This window comes from Mesoplodon mirus, assembly GCF_964341445.2.
Source record: "Mesoplodon mirus genome assembly, chromosome: 6".
Taxonomy (NCBI): Eukaryota; Metazoa; Chordata; class Mammalia; order Artiodactyla; family Ziphiidae; genus Mesoplodon; species Mesoplodon mirus.
In genome coordinates this window covers 28,148,759-28,163,530 of record NC_138982.1, presented here as the reverse complement: position 1 = coordinate 28,163,530, position 14,772 = coordinate 28,148,759, and the positions used below count along the sequence as shown (strand labels likewise).

The following is a 14,772-nucleotide window of genomic DNA, read 5'->3' as shown; positions in this document are numbered from 1 at the left end:
TCTGTGGAATCCGTCCACGTGAAAACCCAAGGAGAACAAATGGTCACTCTCCAGGGTGATGCCTGGGACATTACAGCCCCACAGAAGAAAAAACACACTGATGGGTGGTGACCTTACTCTTTTCACCTTCAGCTGGACTCTCTTTACTACATAAAACACACTTGCCTTGGTCCTTTAAGAAATAACAATTTGCTCAATTTCCAAAATGCTTTCCACTGAATCTGTGAGTCATTTGTGTCCATGTCAATGTTGTCTTTGTGGGCTTTCAATTCAGTTCAACAAGCAACTTTTATGCAGAGACCTGCCAGGTTTTTGCCCAGTACTGAGAACTACTGGTAGTTACTGCTATTTACAAAAATAAAGGATGCTGCCAGAAACAGGAGTAGCTAGAAGGCTGACTTGATTCTTTCATCCATTCATTTTTAAAATTTTTTAAAAATAATGACCCTCCAACTGAATAGGGGTGTCATATTAAATTTACCAGCTAATAATGAACACATTTTTAAGTTGTAAAGATATATTAATAAAACTAGGTAAAACCATACAATTTTAACCTGAGAAATAACTTTGCAACCACCCTTTTAAACACAGACAGATGATGTACAAAAAAGTTAAAGAAACTGAAAACAAACACTGAGTTAAAGGCTTTGTAACGCCTCCTAAGTTTCAATCCAGTAAAGGCAAATCAAAAATAAGTCACAGCTGGGATTCTCCTAAGTATGGAAACTGCCAGCAAGGAATTAATACTAGATATTTTTGTACCCGGATTTTATTCTTTTTTTTTTTTTTTTTTTTGCGGTACGCAGGCCTCTCACTGTTGTGGCCTCTCCTGTTGTGGAGCACAGGCTCCGGACGCGCAGGCTCAGCGGCCATGGCTCACGGGCCCAGCCGCTCCGCGGCACATGGGATCCTCCTGGACCGGAACACGAATCCGTGTCCCCTGCATCGGCAGGCGGACTCTCAGCCACTGCGCCACCAGGGAAGCCCCCAGATTTTATTCTTATAATCATGTAATAAACAAAATAACTTAAATACGACAGGAAAGTGTGAGTCAGGCCAAAAAAAAAAAATTGACAAAAGAAAGAACAGTGGTAAAACAAGAAAGTTAAAAGGACATAATGTTCTCATTCTAATCAAAGCTACATGCTCTTCTGGGATTTTTCTGGGGAGGGTGTGTGTGTGTGTAATAAACACCATGTATATATCATACTAGTTTCCCAAAAACGACATTTTTAAAAAGTCCTCTCTTTCAGTGTTTAATGGAATCAATTTCCTTAGGGCTTTTCAGAGGTCTTTATCTTAGGTCTTCTCCTGTAAATCACCCTTTCTCCATACCCTGCTAAATATCTTCCTTGCTGATAATATCTTCACAGGAATTTGCCCAGGAGGACAAAGGTGTGAACACAAGGTGTATATGCAAATCTCAGTGAGATGTCTCAAGCTAAGGCCTCCAAGGCCAAGCCTACCCCAGGGTCTGTTTTGTAAATAGTTTTACGCATTTCTGTCTATGGTTGCTAGGGCCCTCAAAGACTAAAATACTTACTATCTGGCCTATTACCGAAAAGGTCTGCTAATCCCTGGTCTAGGAAAGGTGGATGATGGGCTAGAAGCCTGGAGCCCTACCAATGAAATGGCCTTGACCAAGTCCTGAAACCTTTCTCAATCTGCTACTAACAGTCTATAATTCCATTATATAAAAGCATAGGTAATATCAATTTGAAATATTTTCGATATTTATTCTTTCAAGGCCCCTGACTCAGGATCGATTTGTACGCAGCTTTCTCTTGGTACAAGAGGTTTACGATAAGCAGAGAAATGATAAAATGTAGGCACCCCCAGGTACAGACAATATGACCACAGGGAGAGAAGGAAAGAAATGTTAGTACAAAGTCAGAGCATAAACATTAGTATAGATGGGATTAAAGAAGGAAGAGAAAAAGAGAGAGAGGAACCATTTACACATAAAACAAAACTGACCTGAGTTCTGTTAAAAGCCACACGTGCAAATACTGCCTGGGAGATTCCTGCCCGTTTCAGTTCATCACGTACCCACTGGTAGATTTCGGAAGACACCTCTGTGTTGGTGGAAACCTGTTGCTCCAAAGGCTTATTCATAGATCTACTAACAGGGGGAGGGTGGTTCAAGTACTGTTGGTTTAAGGACTGCTGGGCTAGAAGTCTGTTCACTGCATACTGCTGGTTCAGCAGCTGAGCCATCACCAGCTGCTGGTTGACCAACTGAGGACTGATGGGCGTTGACACGAGCCCAGGGTGCAGGTTGGGAAGAGGGGTCCGGACAGAGGGCTGGCTGCTGTGGGAGAGCTGCGCGGGGGACGGGGGCTGCTCCGCGGTGTTCCCTGGGACCGGCTGCTGGCCAAAGTTGACGTGGTTGGCACCTTGCTGGGATAGTTCAGAGAGACTATCCATTTCAACTGAAGTGGACAAGAAGGAAAATCACATTGAGTCAACAATGATCTGCATTGATAAGGATCTCTGATCATTCCCTAATATAGACAGAAGGCACAGGGCACACCCAAGGTCCAAGGAAACTAAGAACATCTCAAGATGGAATGCAACTGGCTATGTTTTTACTTTTGTCCTCTGCACCATGGCACAAACTTTGAAAGGCACGTAACACTTTCTAGTTTTATAACGTGGTTTAGATGGAAGGCCAGAAATCAATTATTTTCAAATTCTATGTGACTAGTTTGGGGGTCAAACGATTATTCACTCTTACTTCTTATAAGGCAACATTTATTTTAAAATAGCTTCTAGGGAATTCCCTGGCAGTCCAGTGGTTAGGACTTGGCGTTTTCACTGCTGAGGACCTGGGTTCAATCCCTGGTCGGGGACCTAACATCCCACAAGCCACGTGGTGCATGTGGCCCCCCAAAAACAAATAGCTTCTAGAAGAACACTATTTGCTTAACGGCAACTAGAAAGAGTGAGTGGAGCTAGGAAAAGATCATATGCAACTGTAGAAAAAAGAAATATGCAAGTATTTTCTCATAATATATACATTTACTGTTATTACTCTAGACAAAAAGTTTGCAAGAAAAAAAGAGTACACAAATGTTACTTATGTTCAATTTTAACCTAGCCGTTAATATAAAAAAGTAATCAATATAATAAATAATAAAAGTGGTCATAATGATCAGTAATGATAACTGAGTGCATGCTGAACACTGGGCTGGGTATCTTATACGTCCCATTTTGCTGAATTCTAACTATCATGTTAGATGACGGGTATAGCTGCAAATATTTCTTAGAATGAAGCAAAGGACTTAATGTATTGCAAGCCAGCATACCCAGTGTTGCTAAGACCCAAATGCTTCTTGAAGAAGCTGTGACCATCACCAGATGCTATGACAATCTTTCAAGGAAGGGGTAGGGAGTCACTCTGATGCAATGGTGATACTGTCACCATCTTGCAATTTATTACCACCCACACAGGACGAACGTTTCTCCCTTGGCTAGATCCCTCACGTGGACTGGCTGAGAGTGAATAGTAAGTGACCAATACTATTGGTCAGTAGGATGGTCAGTAGGTGAGTCTTTCTAAATAGTACACCATGGGAATTCCCTGGCGGTCCAGTGGTTAAGACTCCACACTTTCACTGCTGTGGGGTCCGGGTTTGATCCCTGGTTGGGGAACTAAGATCCCACAAGCCGTGTGGTGCAGCCAATAAATAAATAAATAGTACACCATGCTTCCCATGTGTGGACTCTGGGTTGATTTTAATCATCATTTCTCTTTTTATTAAATATTCAGGCTTTACATTTAGAGGAACTTATCATATTGTTATAGTCACTGATATATGCAAAATATAACTAAGCATTGGGGAAGAAACCTTCCATTTCTACCAGTGATATCAGCCCAAGTGGGCCATTCATAGGGAATAGTAATTCAAGCAATTATTCCAAAAAATGATGCATTGTCTTCATTACAGCTCTAAGCTATAAACGGCAAAGAATCTGTTTTGGTAGATGGATGGTTTTGCTTCAAATATTAAAAGCTAAAACAGGCTCAAAATTCAGGTTCTCTTGCCTCTTAAAATCTTCAGGAGAAGTTATTATTGTTTTACTAAATGAATGTAATGGAAGTAAACAGAAATAGACTTAAAACACAATGTAATGCTATGCATATTAAACATCCCATTCCTATATTATTTTAAAACATTTTATTTGGAAGGTACAAGAAAGAAAACCTTAATAGAAATTAAAACATTAACCTTAATCACAGTGTTTGCTTTAACGAACACTAACAAACTCAACAGGGAGAAATGACATAATCTAAATGCTAGGGTACAACACACAACTTTTATCTGTCACTTCACACTGCAGATAATTTTAATGTATTTCCTGTGTAACAAATATTGACCTAAAGTTACATGTTAAGATAGGATGCCATGGCATTGAGAGTCTAGGAATGATGCAATGGTTCTTTGGTTACGGATGGTAAAGCAGTATGCTCACCAAAGTGCCTATCTTGGGGGGCTGGAGACTATAGCTGTAAACATCACTTGATCTCAACTGTGGAGACTATAAATACAATTGAATATCCTCAAAAATTGGGTGTAAAAATTGGCACTTTCCCTTTCTCTCAAACAAAACTCAAAAGAACATAAAAGCATGATTTATCTCTGAGAGAACCCACAGCCAGTATTAGTTATTCAAGGCCTGGTTAGGTCTTCACTGAGATGTTAAAAAAATGACAGCTCCCCCCCCCCACCTCGCCTCCATCTCCTGCATGTCTGACAACCAAGTCAGTTGGGCTGATTTAAACACAAACATTTATTGAATTTAATTATCTCATTATACTCAGACCCACTCCCCACCCTCTAAGAAACATTCTAAATTGATCTCTAATTGGGCAATCACAAGACCTGGCTTTACATGCAACTTGGATAAACCCCCAAATGACACGTAATGGTATGTAGCCACCGCTGCAACGGTTTTCTGCTTACCCATCATATCTTTTGTCTTCTTGAAATGTTTGTACCACCTTCCAAATTCTTGACATTTTGCTGCTGAGACATTTGCATAGTAAGTGCTGTTCACAATGGAAGAAATCATACTCTGCATGAAGAGGGGGGTGGAAACAGTTGTAATACACAGCGGCACAAGACAGAACATGGACATGATTTCAATTGTGGAAACTGTAACTTTTTTTCATCAACTGAGTACCAATACATTTTTGTTTCACACTTGTAGCCTAAAGCCATGACTTCTTCAAAGTCAATAAGTAGAGCATCAAATGCTTTATTTAAGTAGAAAGCAACAGTCCACTGAGACTGGTATAAAATGATCACACCCACAGACTTTGCTCTAGTATGTATGGGACCTCCACCAATGTCATCTGTTCCTGGGCGGACAAACTTCAAACTTCCACCGATCCCAATATATCCAAATACTTGGAGGTGACTTTCTGATTGTAATTCATAAATAAATGCCACTTTATGGTTTGGTGACTAAATTCTCCATCCTTGCAACTCCCAGGATGGCCCAGGGACCATAATATCAGCATCATCTGGAAGCTTATTAGAAATGCAGAATATTGGGCCCTACCCCAGACCTGGTCAAGCAGCACCTGCATGTTAATCAGATCCCCGGGGATTTGCGTGCCCACTAAAGTTTGGGAAACACCCCTTGCACTTTCCACTCATAGTATTTGGGTTTCACTTGGAGGTAAATTAACACTGTTGCAAGGCTGACTGACCACATTTAAGAAGAGAAAAACTATTCACAAAGATCCTCTAACAGAAGAAACAAATATGCTGCTATCTTATTGCTAGCTTCATATATAGTAAAGCTTGGGTTTTGAATTTCAAACTAACCATATCATTTTTAAAAATATGCATTTCATGGTGACTCATCTCTCAAGGATACTACAAAAAAGAAAACGCCCTATTTTGTCACTTGTCTTCATCCTGCTTCTAATAACAAAAGCTTGGAAAATTGAGTCAACAGCTTAACATAGAAAAATGAAGAAAGACAATGATTTTGATGTATTACTAGTTTTGTCTTTTTTTTAAAAACCCATTTTCAACAAAGAAAAGTATTTTCTTCCCAGGAAATTTTGGTTCTGGTCATTTCAGTGACTTGATCATGGTTATTTCCAGCCACAACACTCATATTCTCTAGTAGTGGCTAAATTAATTTCCAATTGAGTCGTAGGAATAGTTAGACTTTGCAGAGCCAATCTGTCCTCCACTCCTATGTGTAGAAACATGAGAACTTACATTTCAGACTTCAGGTGGTCTATGGTGAAACGGTTTACAGAAGGCGGGGAACAACCAGAAAATCCAGTTTGGGGACAAAAGTATTTTTACATCGTTATCTTCTTTAAGCTACTTCTAATGTAGAGCTTTTTTGATTATCATTGATTCTCCTGGCATCCGTCATCAGTGTTAATTTTGTAATGTGCACACATTCCCGTAATGTGTAAACCTTGGGGATCTTTGAAGAACTTCCAATGAAGGATAAGCTGGAGTTCCATTATTGATGTAAAACATGGCTATCTTTCCTAAGAGGCACTATGATATCTTTTTTTTTTTTTGACACTTTCTACTGGATAGTCATTTTTACATTTCTCTAAAAAGACATTCTTAATGTGCTCATGATACTCTGCCATTAATCCAGACTAAGAGAGTACCTCAGTCCAAGGTACAAAAAGATACTTAGCAATGTTGCCAAAACCAGACCCAGAAGATTACCTGATCCAGTTAACAATCCGTCAGCTTCAATCACACTTACTCTATTAATGATGGATCAATAAAGTCAGACACTAAGAAAACTACTGAGATGGCTGATGGATCACTGTGATTCTGCAAATGGGTGAGAGCCCATGTTCTTCTACTTTGGTCCAATTTTTTAAAAATTATTACTCTTCAACTTAGACATGCTGGCAGATTCTTAAATGTTAACATAATAGTACATGTAAATTTTAGATGTAGCTTATGTCTTAGTTTTCAGAAAAGTCTGAAATATCAAAATTTTGCTGAGGTTTTTGACAAATGTCCAGGCTACCTGACTTTGCCAATGGTTCCATCTATGAAATTTGCTCTTTGCTGCACACCTACTACGTCCCTGGCTGGTACTAGGGATACAAGGGCAGATAAGATACAGCCTCTGCCTACAAGAAGTTTACCGTCTATTAGGAAGAGACATGTAAACAGATCATTTCAATTTAATGTGATTCAGTAGAGCAAGAGTGGAAAATATATGGGGGTGGGGGAAGAAGAAAAATATACAATGTGTGGGAAAAAGAAAAAAAAACATCTGAAATATTTTTATAAAACTAGAGCCCATATGTAACAGTGCTATGTAGTTCATTATTACCCATATGTGGAAAATAATATCCATATGTGCGTGTTCATCAAAGCTTCCCCCTGCCCTCGTTTAACCCTAAATTGGTAGGCTCTGTCCTTAAGTGACTTTCTGGATGCTTTCTACTCTGTCAGAGTGGTGCGGGCTTAGGGAAACTCTGAATAACGTAAATATTAGCCTAAGTGAGACATAAGTCAAAAGGCTAATCCACAGGTTATGATGCATGCCAAAGCAACTTTCTAGATTCTCTCTCTTTCTGTGCTTTTAGGGGGCCGGGAAATAGTCCATAATTCAGGTAACTTGGGGTCACCTCTATTTTTACTGGAACAATATGCAGTGATATGTCCAACTAAACTGCTCAGACAGCCACCGCATGAGACATTTGTTTTCCCTGTGGTAAAATCCCCGTTGAAGGCTTAGGCATGGCATCTAACTAGGTCTATGAGTTTTAAAGGCAGGGAAGAGAGATTTCAGAATCTTGGCGGGGGGGGGCACATGGTATTTGAAAGATCACATTCAGTCCTGTTATCTTAAATTTGGAAAATCATAAAGAAACACCTCTTGTTTTGATAATACAAAGAAGAGAAAGTCAAGATTGATAACACCTTCCTATGGGCTGAGGATGGATAGGGGGTAGGTAAATGAAGATCCATGTTTCTGAGAAAGAACTTGGGATTCTTCTGTCAACCAAAAGGAGATACTATGTAGTTTAAAAAGATTACTAACTAAAAAGATTACTCACTAAGCTATGAGTCCATGCAGGTCTGGGGCTCTGTATTACTTTCCAGCCCAAATGCCTGGCATGTATTAAATACACACTGAATGTTCATTTGATGAAGCAGAATGAGCTAAACCTGCATTCAAGTCCAAGATGTATCACACACTGGTAGTGTGACCTCGGTCAGATTAATTGACCACTACGACAATTCCCAGTACTAAACGGGAATGTCAGCAGCAGTCACCTCTTGGGGCTGTTCTGAGAACCTGTTCATATGGACATTTTTTTTTTCATTCATCCAGCAACTATCTATGGAACTCCTGCTATGTGCCTAGAACTGACCAAGTCACTAGAAAAATAATGACTTGAAGAGACATACTATCTCCACTTGGACTGCCAATAAATAAAACAATGAATGTGATACAATTAGCACAGAGCCTGGAACATACGGAGTATGGACTTAAGAGAAGTTAATTACTATGACAACCCTCCGCCTCCCTCTTCATTGGCTTTTATTATGTGATCACATTTCAGATCAGTCGAAAGACTATGCTTTAAATAACATATGAGTCTTAGATACAATTTTCAAATGATGTATTTTAAGTCAAAGAAATTTTCTCATGAAAGAACAAAGAGGATACAAATTAAATGATTCAGTGACAAGTCGGGTCAAGGGATAACAAGGGAAAACATCAATGAAAAAGAGCATTTCCATTTGTTTCAATATTCCAATTTGGTGGTATCTTCCAAAGCTGGCCAGTAGGTACCAGGTGGTAGCTGACAACAGGAAGATACACACCACTCCTCTGACTTATTTGATCCACGCTCTCTTCCATCTCTAGCTAACAGCTGCTCACCTAGGATACAATTTCAGTGCGGACTCCTGCAAGGCTCTTCCTGACAGCCCAAACATCCTGTACATAGAACCTCTATGGCACCTGTCACGCTGTTTATTTCCTACTAGGTGGGTGAGCCTTGGGGCTTATCTCCATACAGCCTGGACCTATCACAGGGCTGGGCACCTATTTGGTGATCGATAAAAGGCCACTGAAATAAGTCATTACTGCAGGCTACCAGAAAGTCCTCCTCTCTCTTCGTTTTCTTAAAGGTCAAAGGTAAGGTTAGATTAATTGTCACAGGGAATCTTTTCGATCCATCAGTTTTAGCTGTCAAGCTTGAACTCAAAGAGTTTGAGAAACCTTTGTTCTTGAATTTGCAAGAGCTCCCTTCCAGGTTTTTGAAGTTACTTCCTCACAGATGTCTTGGAAGTCACGGAGCTCGGTGCTCGTGTTCTCCCAGATCTCCGGGTGTCTATTTATACGAGCTTTTCCAAAGCACCGGGAAAAGGGCACGACTTGCCTGGCAAGTCTTCTTATTTGGTGGCCAGTCTGGGGAAAGCATCCACGTTCAGGGACTAAAATAACCAGGCTGATAAAACTCCTTCGGTTTAAATCCCAAGTTCAAATGCTACCCAGGAACACAAACCAAGGAAGAGGCCCCAGCTTCCAGCGTCAGGAAATACAGTTTGGAAGTCGGCAGAAATTGGCTGTGGGTCTCCTAACCCCAGTGTGACACAATATTCTCGTCCTAGGAGCCAAGTTGTAAGCTTTTCTAAGATCCATAAAGCACATGTCTGCGCCCTATGAGGAGCTCCGGCTCTTTCTGAGAGTCTGCTCGAGTTCCGATCTGAAAGAATGCCATCTTCACAGAAACCCTGGTTCTCTAGAATGATACCATCTGCCACAGGCTGAGCTTCCTTTTCAGCCAAATACATTATTTATAACCTTTCTAATTGTGAAAAGGTAAGGGTGGAATTTTTCTACAGCCTGACTTTGATATGGTTAGAACATTCTGAACCTTTGCTCTCAAATACTGCAGGTCTCCGCGTTTGAAAAACAAAAAACAACCCCCAAACCCATAAGGAATTTGGTGGAGGTTACATAATTTTTTCAAAATACTCTATCCTGTCAACCCCCCGCTAGAATAGGACGTACACTGTTAAGTATGTATTTATAACACATTTAGAAAACCGAAGGAAGAGAGTTTTTTTTATTTTTCTCCTTGGTCATCTTAGGAGCCAAGGAAGAGGTTGTGGGGAGAGGTGAGGCCTTCTGAAAAAAAGGTTCATCAACTGGGGAAAAGGCAGTGATCTGATTACCCTTAAAATTGCTTTGCTGTGCCTTTAACATCAACAAAAAAACCCACCCCCAAACAATGCTAATCAGGTTATTCAATCATTTAAACCAAAACTGTTCATGCTTTTCTGCCAAATCAACCAACCACAGCAAAATCTGTTATCTCTGATTGCTCAGCTTCCAGTCAAAAAACCAGTTAACCCCGACTATACCAAAAGTTTTCCAAAATACCCTCAAAGCGCTGCGTGCTCATGGAGAAGAAAGAGAAAGCCATGCCATCTTTAAAGGGTAATTGGAGCGCTGGACCCTATTTGCATATTACAGTTCACTCTAATAAACTACACAGCCTGTACCGGAAGCCAGCAGGTCCCTAGCGTTCATGTGATCTCCATACAGGCTCTCCATGCACAATTTTTTTTTTTTTTTTAAACAGGGCTATGATATCATGATCAAAACTTACTAAAGACTTGTGGATGGTCTGACTGAGGTGGGAAGAGGTGCCAGAGCCTCTACAAAATGGTGGTTCACCCAAGTTTAAAGCTTTCAGGCTCCATCAGCAGAGAGGGCAAAAGCTACAACATCTTATTTACACAATTATCTAAATACGATTAAACAGCTGATGGACAAATATTAAACTGGAAAATGTATAGTCATTTCAGCTTAATGTAATCCTCTTTCTGTAAACACCCAAGATGATTTTTTTTCAACCAGAACAGTCCTGACATCTCATAAGCCTAAGGGTGAATAGCAAGAGATTGTTTTTGATAGTTATAAATATTCAAAAGACATGCAGACCATCTGCTTTCATAATACAGGTAAAGCAAGACTGAAATGGGGACTGCTGTATAAAAATGATTCTTTTAACAAAGTCTTCCTCTCCTCGAAAACTATAAAGACAGATGTCAAAAACTGTTTACACAGAGCAATCAGGAGTGTGCAAAATGTAATATTCCTTTTACACACAGTGCTTGCTAAAGAGATTTTTTTTTCCTTTTTCTTCCCATCTGTGTGTTGCAACACATTTCTACAAGTTAAAAACATTTTTTTTTCAAACAGAGATCTCATGAATACCCAAAAACATGCTATCTGGTTTCTGAATGCTAATTAATTTCAACTAAGGAATCTGAATATCTTGTTCTGTAGGAAGGAATGTATGTTTTGAATCGGAATACTCCAGAGACACAAGGGAAATCATCTTGCACAGGTTTAATTCTGTAAGGCGATTTTTCATGGTTCTACCTTGTCTGTAATATATATCTGGTACATCCACGTCTTAAATGAAAGCACATCACTGCTAATGTCTTTGGCATAAAGTCTAAAATAATTGTTTTCCGAAATAAATGTCCGTGCGTGCAGAATGTATATACAGAAACCTTTAACTTCTCAGGCGACACACAGTGATGCTTTATAAAGCCCCGCAGTTAATTTTCAGGGTTGGAACACTAATCTTGACAGTAACCTTTTTATGTATTGTATTAATGGCACAGAGACATTAAGCACCTTTTTATAATTTTCAATAAAATGAGCATTTACTGAACAATCTGTCAAACTGCTGGCTCTCTATTCTTTCACATTTTTATTTTTTGACAAGTGTAACTTCACACACTCGGCTGGCCCTCCCCTTTCTCTAGGTCCGGCCTGCCTATGGCCTGAATTTTCACAGCAGGTTTTTAGATGCGCGTGGGAAACTTAAAGGTCAAATTTTAACTTCAGATCAAATGGAATCAACTCCACATTCAAACACTGTTTTAATAGGGATTCTCAGTAAATGGGGTTTTCTTTTCATCCCAAAGGATATCAAATACTACAAACAAGGCATCATCGGAGATGGTGACATGGAACGAATTTGTTGAAAATTCACAGGTAGTCCCCATCTGGTATTGAGGGAGGGGTGGGGAGGGGAGGACGGGAATCGGGTTTCAATTTATGGGAAGCAAATGGCAGGATTTCTAAGTGTCATATTCTGTTTGTGATGTTAGCTTATGTTCCCCAAATCTTTCCCTCTGGATCCTTTATTGCTTTCTAAGCTATTCTCTTGGGAGATACAACTGGGGCATACTCGGCATCTCGATTTGTTGAGAAGAGACTAATCACTTCTAAATTTTACTTAAACTCCAGTTGTCATAGTTATGGCTCTTGCCATCTTGATCAATCCCGGTGCCTGAAAATGGCATCGTCACACAGAGTCACCCTTGTATCGTGCTAAAAATAGAAACTCGGTACAAAGCTCCAAAGGAATACAAAAGGAAGCACAAAGAGAACCTGGGCAATTCTGTTTTAATTCTCTTACTACATTTCCTAAAGATGAAAATGTGACCGTTTCGAAGCACAGGAATTTTATGTAATGGTTTAAATAGCCAATTCATCATGTTTAAAGGAAATGCTGGCTCACAGTTCGTATGGCTTTTCCGCATAATTAAAGTAATTTTACATAAGGCCCAGATAATATCTTTTGACCAGATTCTCTATTCTATCTTTTTGTATAAGTATCCGTCTAGATCGTTCTTAACGCTACTGAAACCTTCTTATTCAAAGGAATCGAATACGTTGGTAAAGAGCTTAAATTAGAAAATATTTGCTAAAAAGCATACTGTTACTAAGGGCATGTAATATTTCAAACTAACTGCACATAGAGGCTTAGGTTTGCTCATCTGCAATATGAAGGGAAATGAACTAGATAATCTGCAAGGAGCTAGATAATCTGCAAGGTCCCTTCTAACAGCTTGAAGATTCTATGAGATCTGTAGGCATTCCCAGACACAGGTCCTACAGGGTCTCCTTTAGTGACTAAAGAAGATGCGATTGTTATACCCATCATCCACTCACTGTGCAGACATCCCCAACTACAGTTTTATTTTTTTAGGAAGGTTGGAGTCCCTCAGTATCTTGCTTATAATATGATTATTAAAAATATACTATCATTAAATTAAACATTACGCTACTCCAAATAGAATTTTCACAAGTTTTTCATTAGATAAATCTAATGAGTTTTATTTGATTTTATAGCAAAAATCATTTCCTAAGATTCTAAATCTTGAGAACTGGGAATGCTTGCTTCTTCTTTCTCTGATGGCCCTTGTGTGGTTAAATCTCCCATTCTCTATGGAGATTAAGATTTCTCATATCTGTACTTAGAAATAGCAGAAAAAGACACCAAATTTGTATTAAATTCCAGAGGTCCTAAATAAAGCATTTTGAGAAACTTCAAGCCACAGAGTGAAAAAAAGAACTAAAGTAGTCTGAACAATCCATTTTTCCAAAAGTAAATACTAGAATTAGACTCTGTAACTCTTCACAGATTTTATATGCCTTCCTTCCTTGTATGAACGTTATTAGATTTTTAAGCCACACTGCTTAAAAACTGGGGAGAAAAGTAGGACTGCTTTTTAGCTTTATGGGGCCAAAGACTTTCTTTGGGAGTCTCATGAAACCATGGAAGCTCTCCCCACATACATACTCCCCCAAAGAGGCTTGGAAATTCTGGGTCTGCACAGACCCTTGGGAGCCCACTGCGTGGGCAGCAGATCACACCCAGATCTGATTCAAGATTTCACAGGAGACTGAGGGCTAAACCATGTCCTTGATTTCTGTGTTTTATTAGTTGTTAGCTGTTAGCCGAGATTTCCCACGTCTACTAAATAAATATAAACCAATGTCACCTCTAGATGAGGTCATAGAGAAAAATCAAATTAACCTAGCTCACCTCTATCAGTATTATGAAAATGCTTTACAGTTTAGGAAAATGCCATATACTGGTAATCACCTCTTTGGGAGTTATGGTGAAATGGTAAAAAAATGTGCTGGACGGGCTGTCCGTCATGAAGTAAGGAGCTCAGTCCATCACCGGGGGCATGAGAGCCAGGCTGAGCTGGTACTCCTGCAGAAGGGTGGACAAACCAAGCCCCTGAGGCCTGTTCTGGAATGGCTCAACACTTATCTCCACTTGCAGCTCTCTCCAAATTCAGGTGATTCTGGACCTTCACACCGCTGACTTTTACTCATTATATGTTTATAGCCCCAAACGGAGTCTCCAATGCCAAATGGGGCCTCTGGAACCTCAGCTGAGGGAGGGACATTGTGAGCTAACACGGGGTGGTACTAACTGCTGGCATTTCCAGCTTGGCAGTGTCAGCATCTTGGTCTATAAATCATTTGATTCTGCTATTGGCATTCCCCCCGCTTTATATTTTTCTTAAAAAATGAGAAATAGACAAACATAAATAAATAGACTAATAGTAAAAAAGCATGGATCTCAAATATAATGCAATTGAGACAAAATGAAACCTATTAGCCAAGCTGAAATACATAGTTGATTATAAGAGAAAAATTTTACATGTGCACGGAAATATGTTGTTAAAGAGTGTGCTTAACAGTGACGTGTAATTAGGTCTTTTATAGCAGTTTTTAGATCTCTGGGTCCCTTGTACCTCCCAAGACTATTGTTCTGCTTACAAACATAGAAGTTTTGTACATATACTCAAGAACATTAACAATATAAGCAAAAATATGGGACAGCTTGGAATATCAGTAGGTTTTCTTAGAGGAAAATGTAGAAGTAATTTGCTCTTGGTAAGGTAAATTAAAAATTCA

General features: G+C 39.5%; 1 protein-coding gene across 2 annotated transcripts in view; it reads right to left on the bottom strand.

Moving 5' to 3' along the window:
- The window catches only part of SATB1 (SATB homeobox 1), a 98,137-nt gene that overhangs the window by 45,142 nt on the left and 38,223 nt on the right, over positions 1–14,772 (bottom strand). For both annotated transcript variants that reach the window (XM_082625013.1, XM_082625012.1), the window contains exons 6-7: positions 4,968–5,079; positions 1,978–2,432 (exon numbers count right to left, since the gene is read on the bottom strand). In XM_082625013.1, the coding sequence (XP_082481139.1) occupies positions 1,978–2,432; positions 4,968–5,079 (567 nt within the window). The remainder of the gene's footprint in view (positions 1–1,977; positions 2,433–4,967; positions 5,080–14,772) is intronic.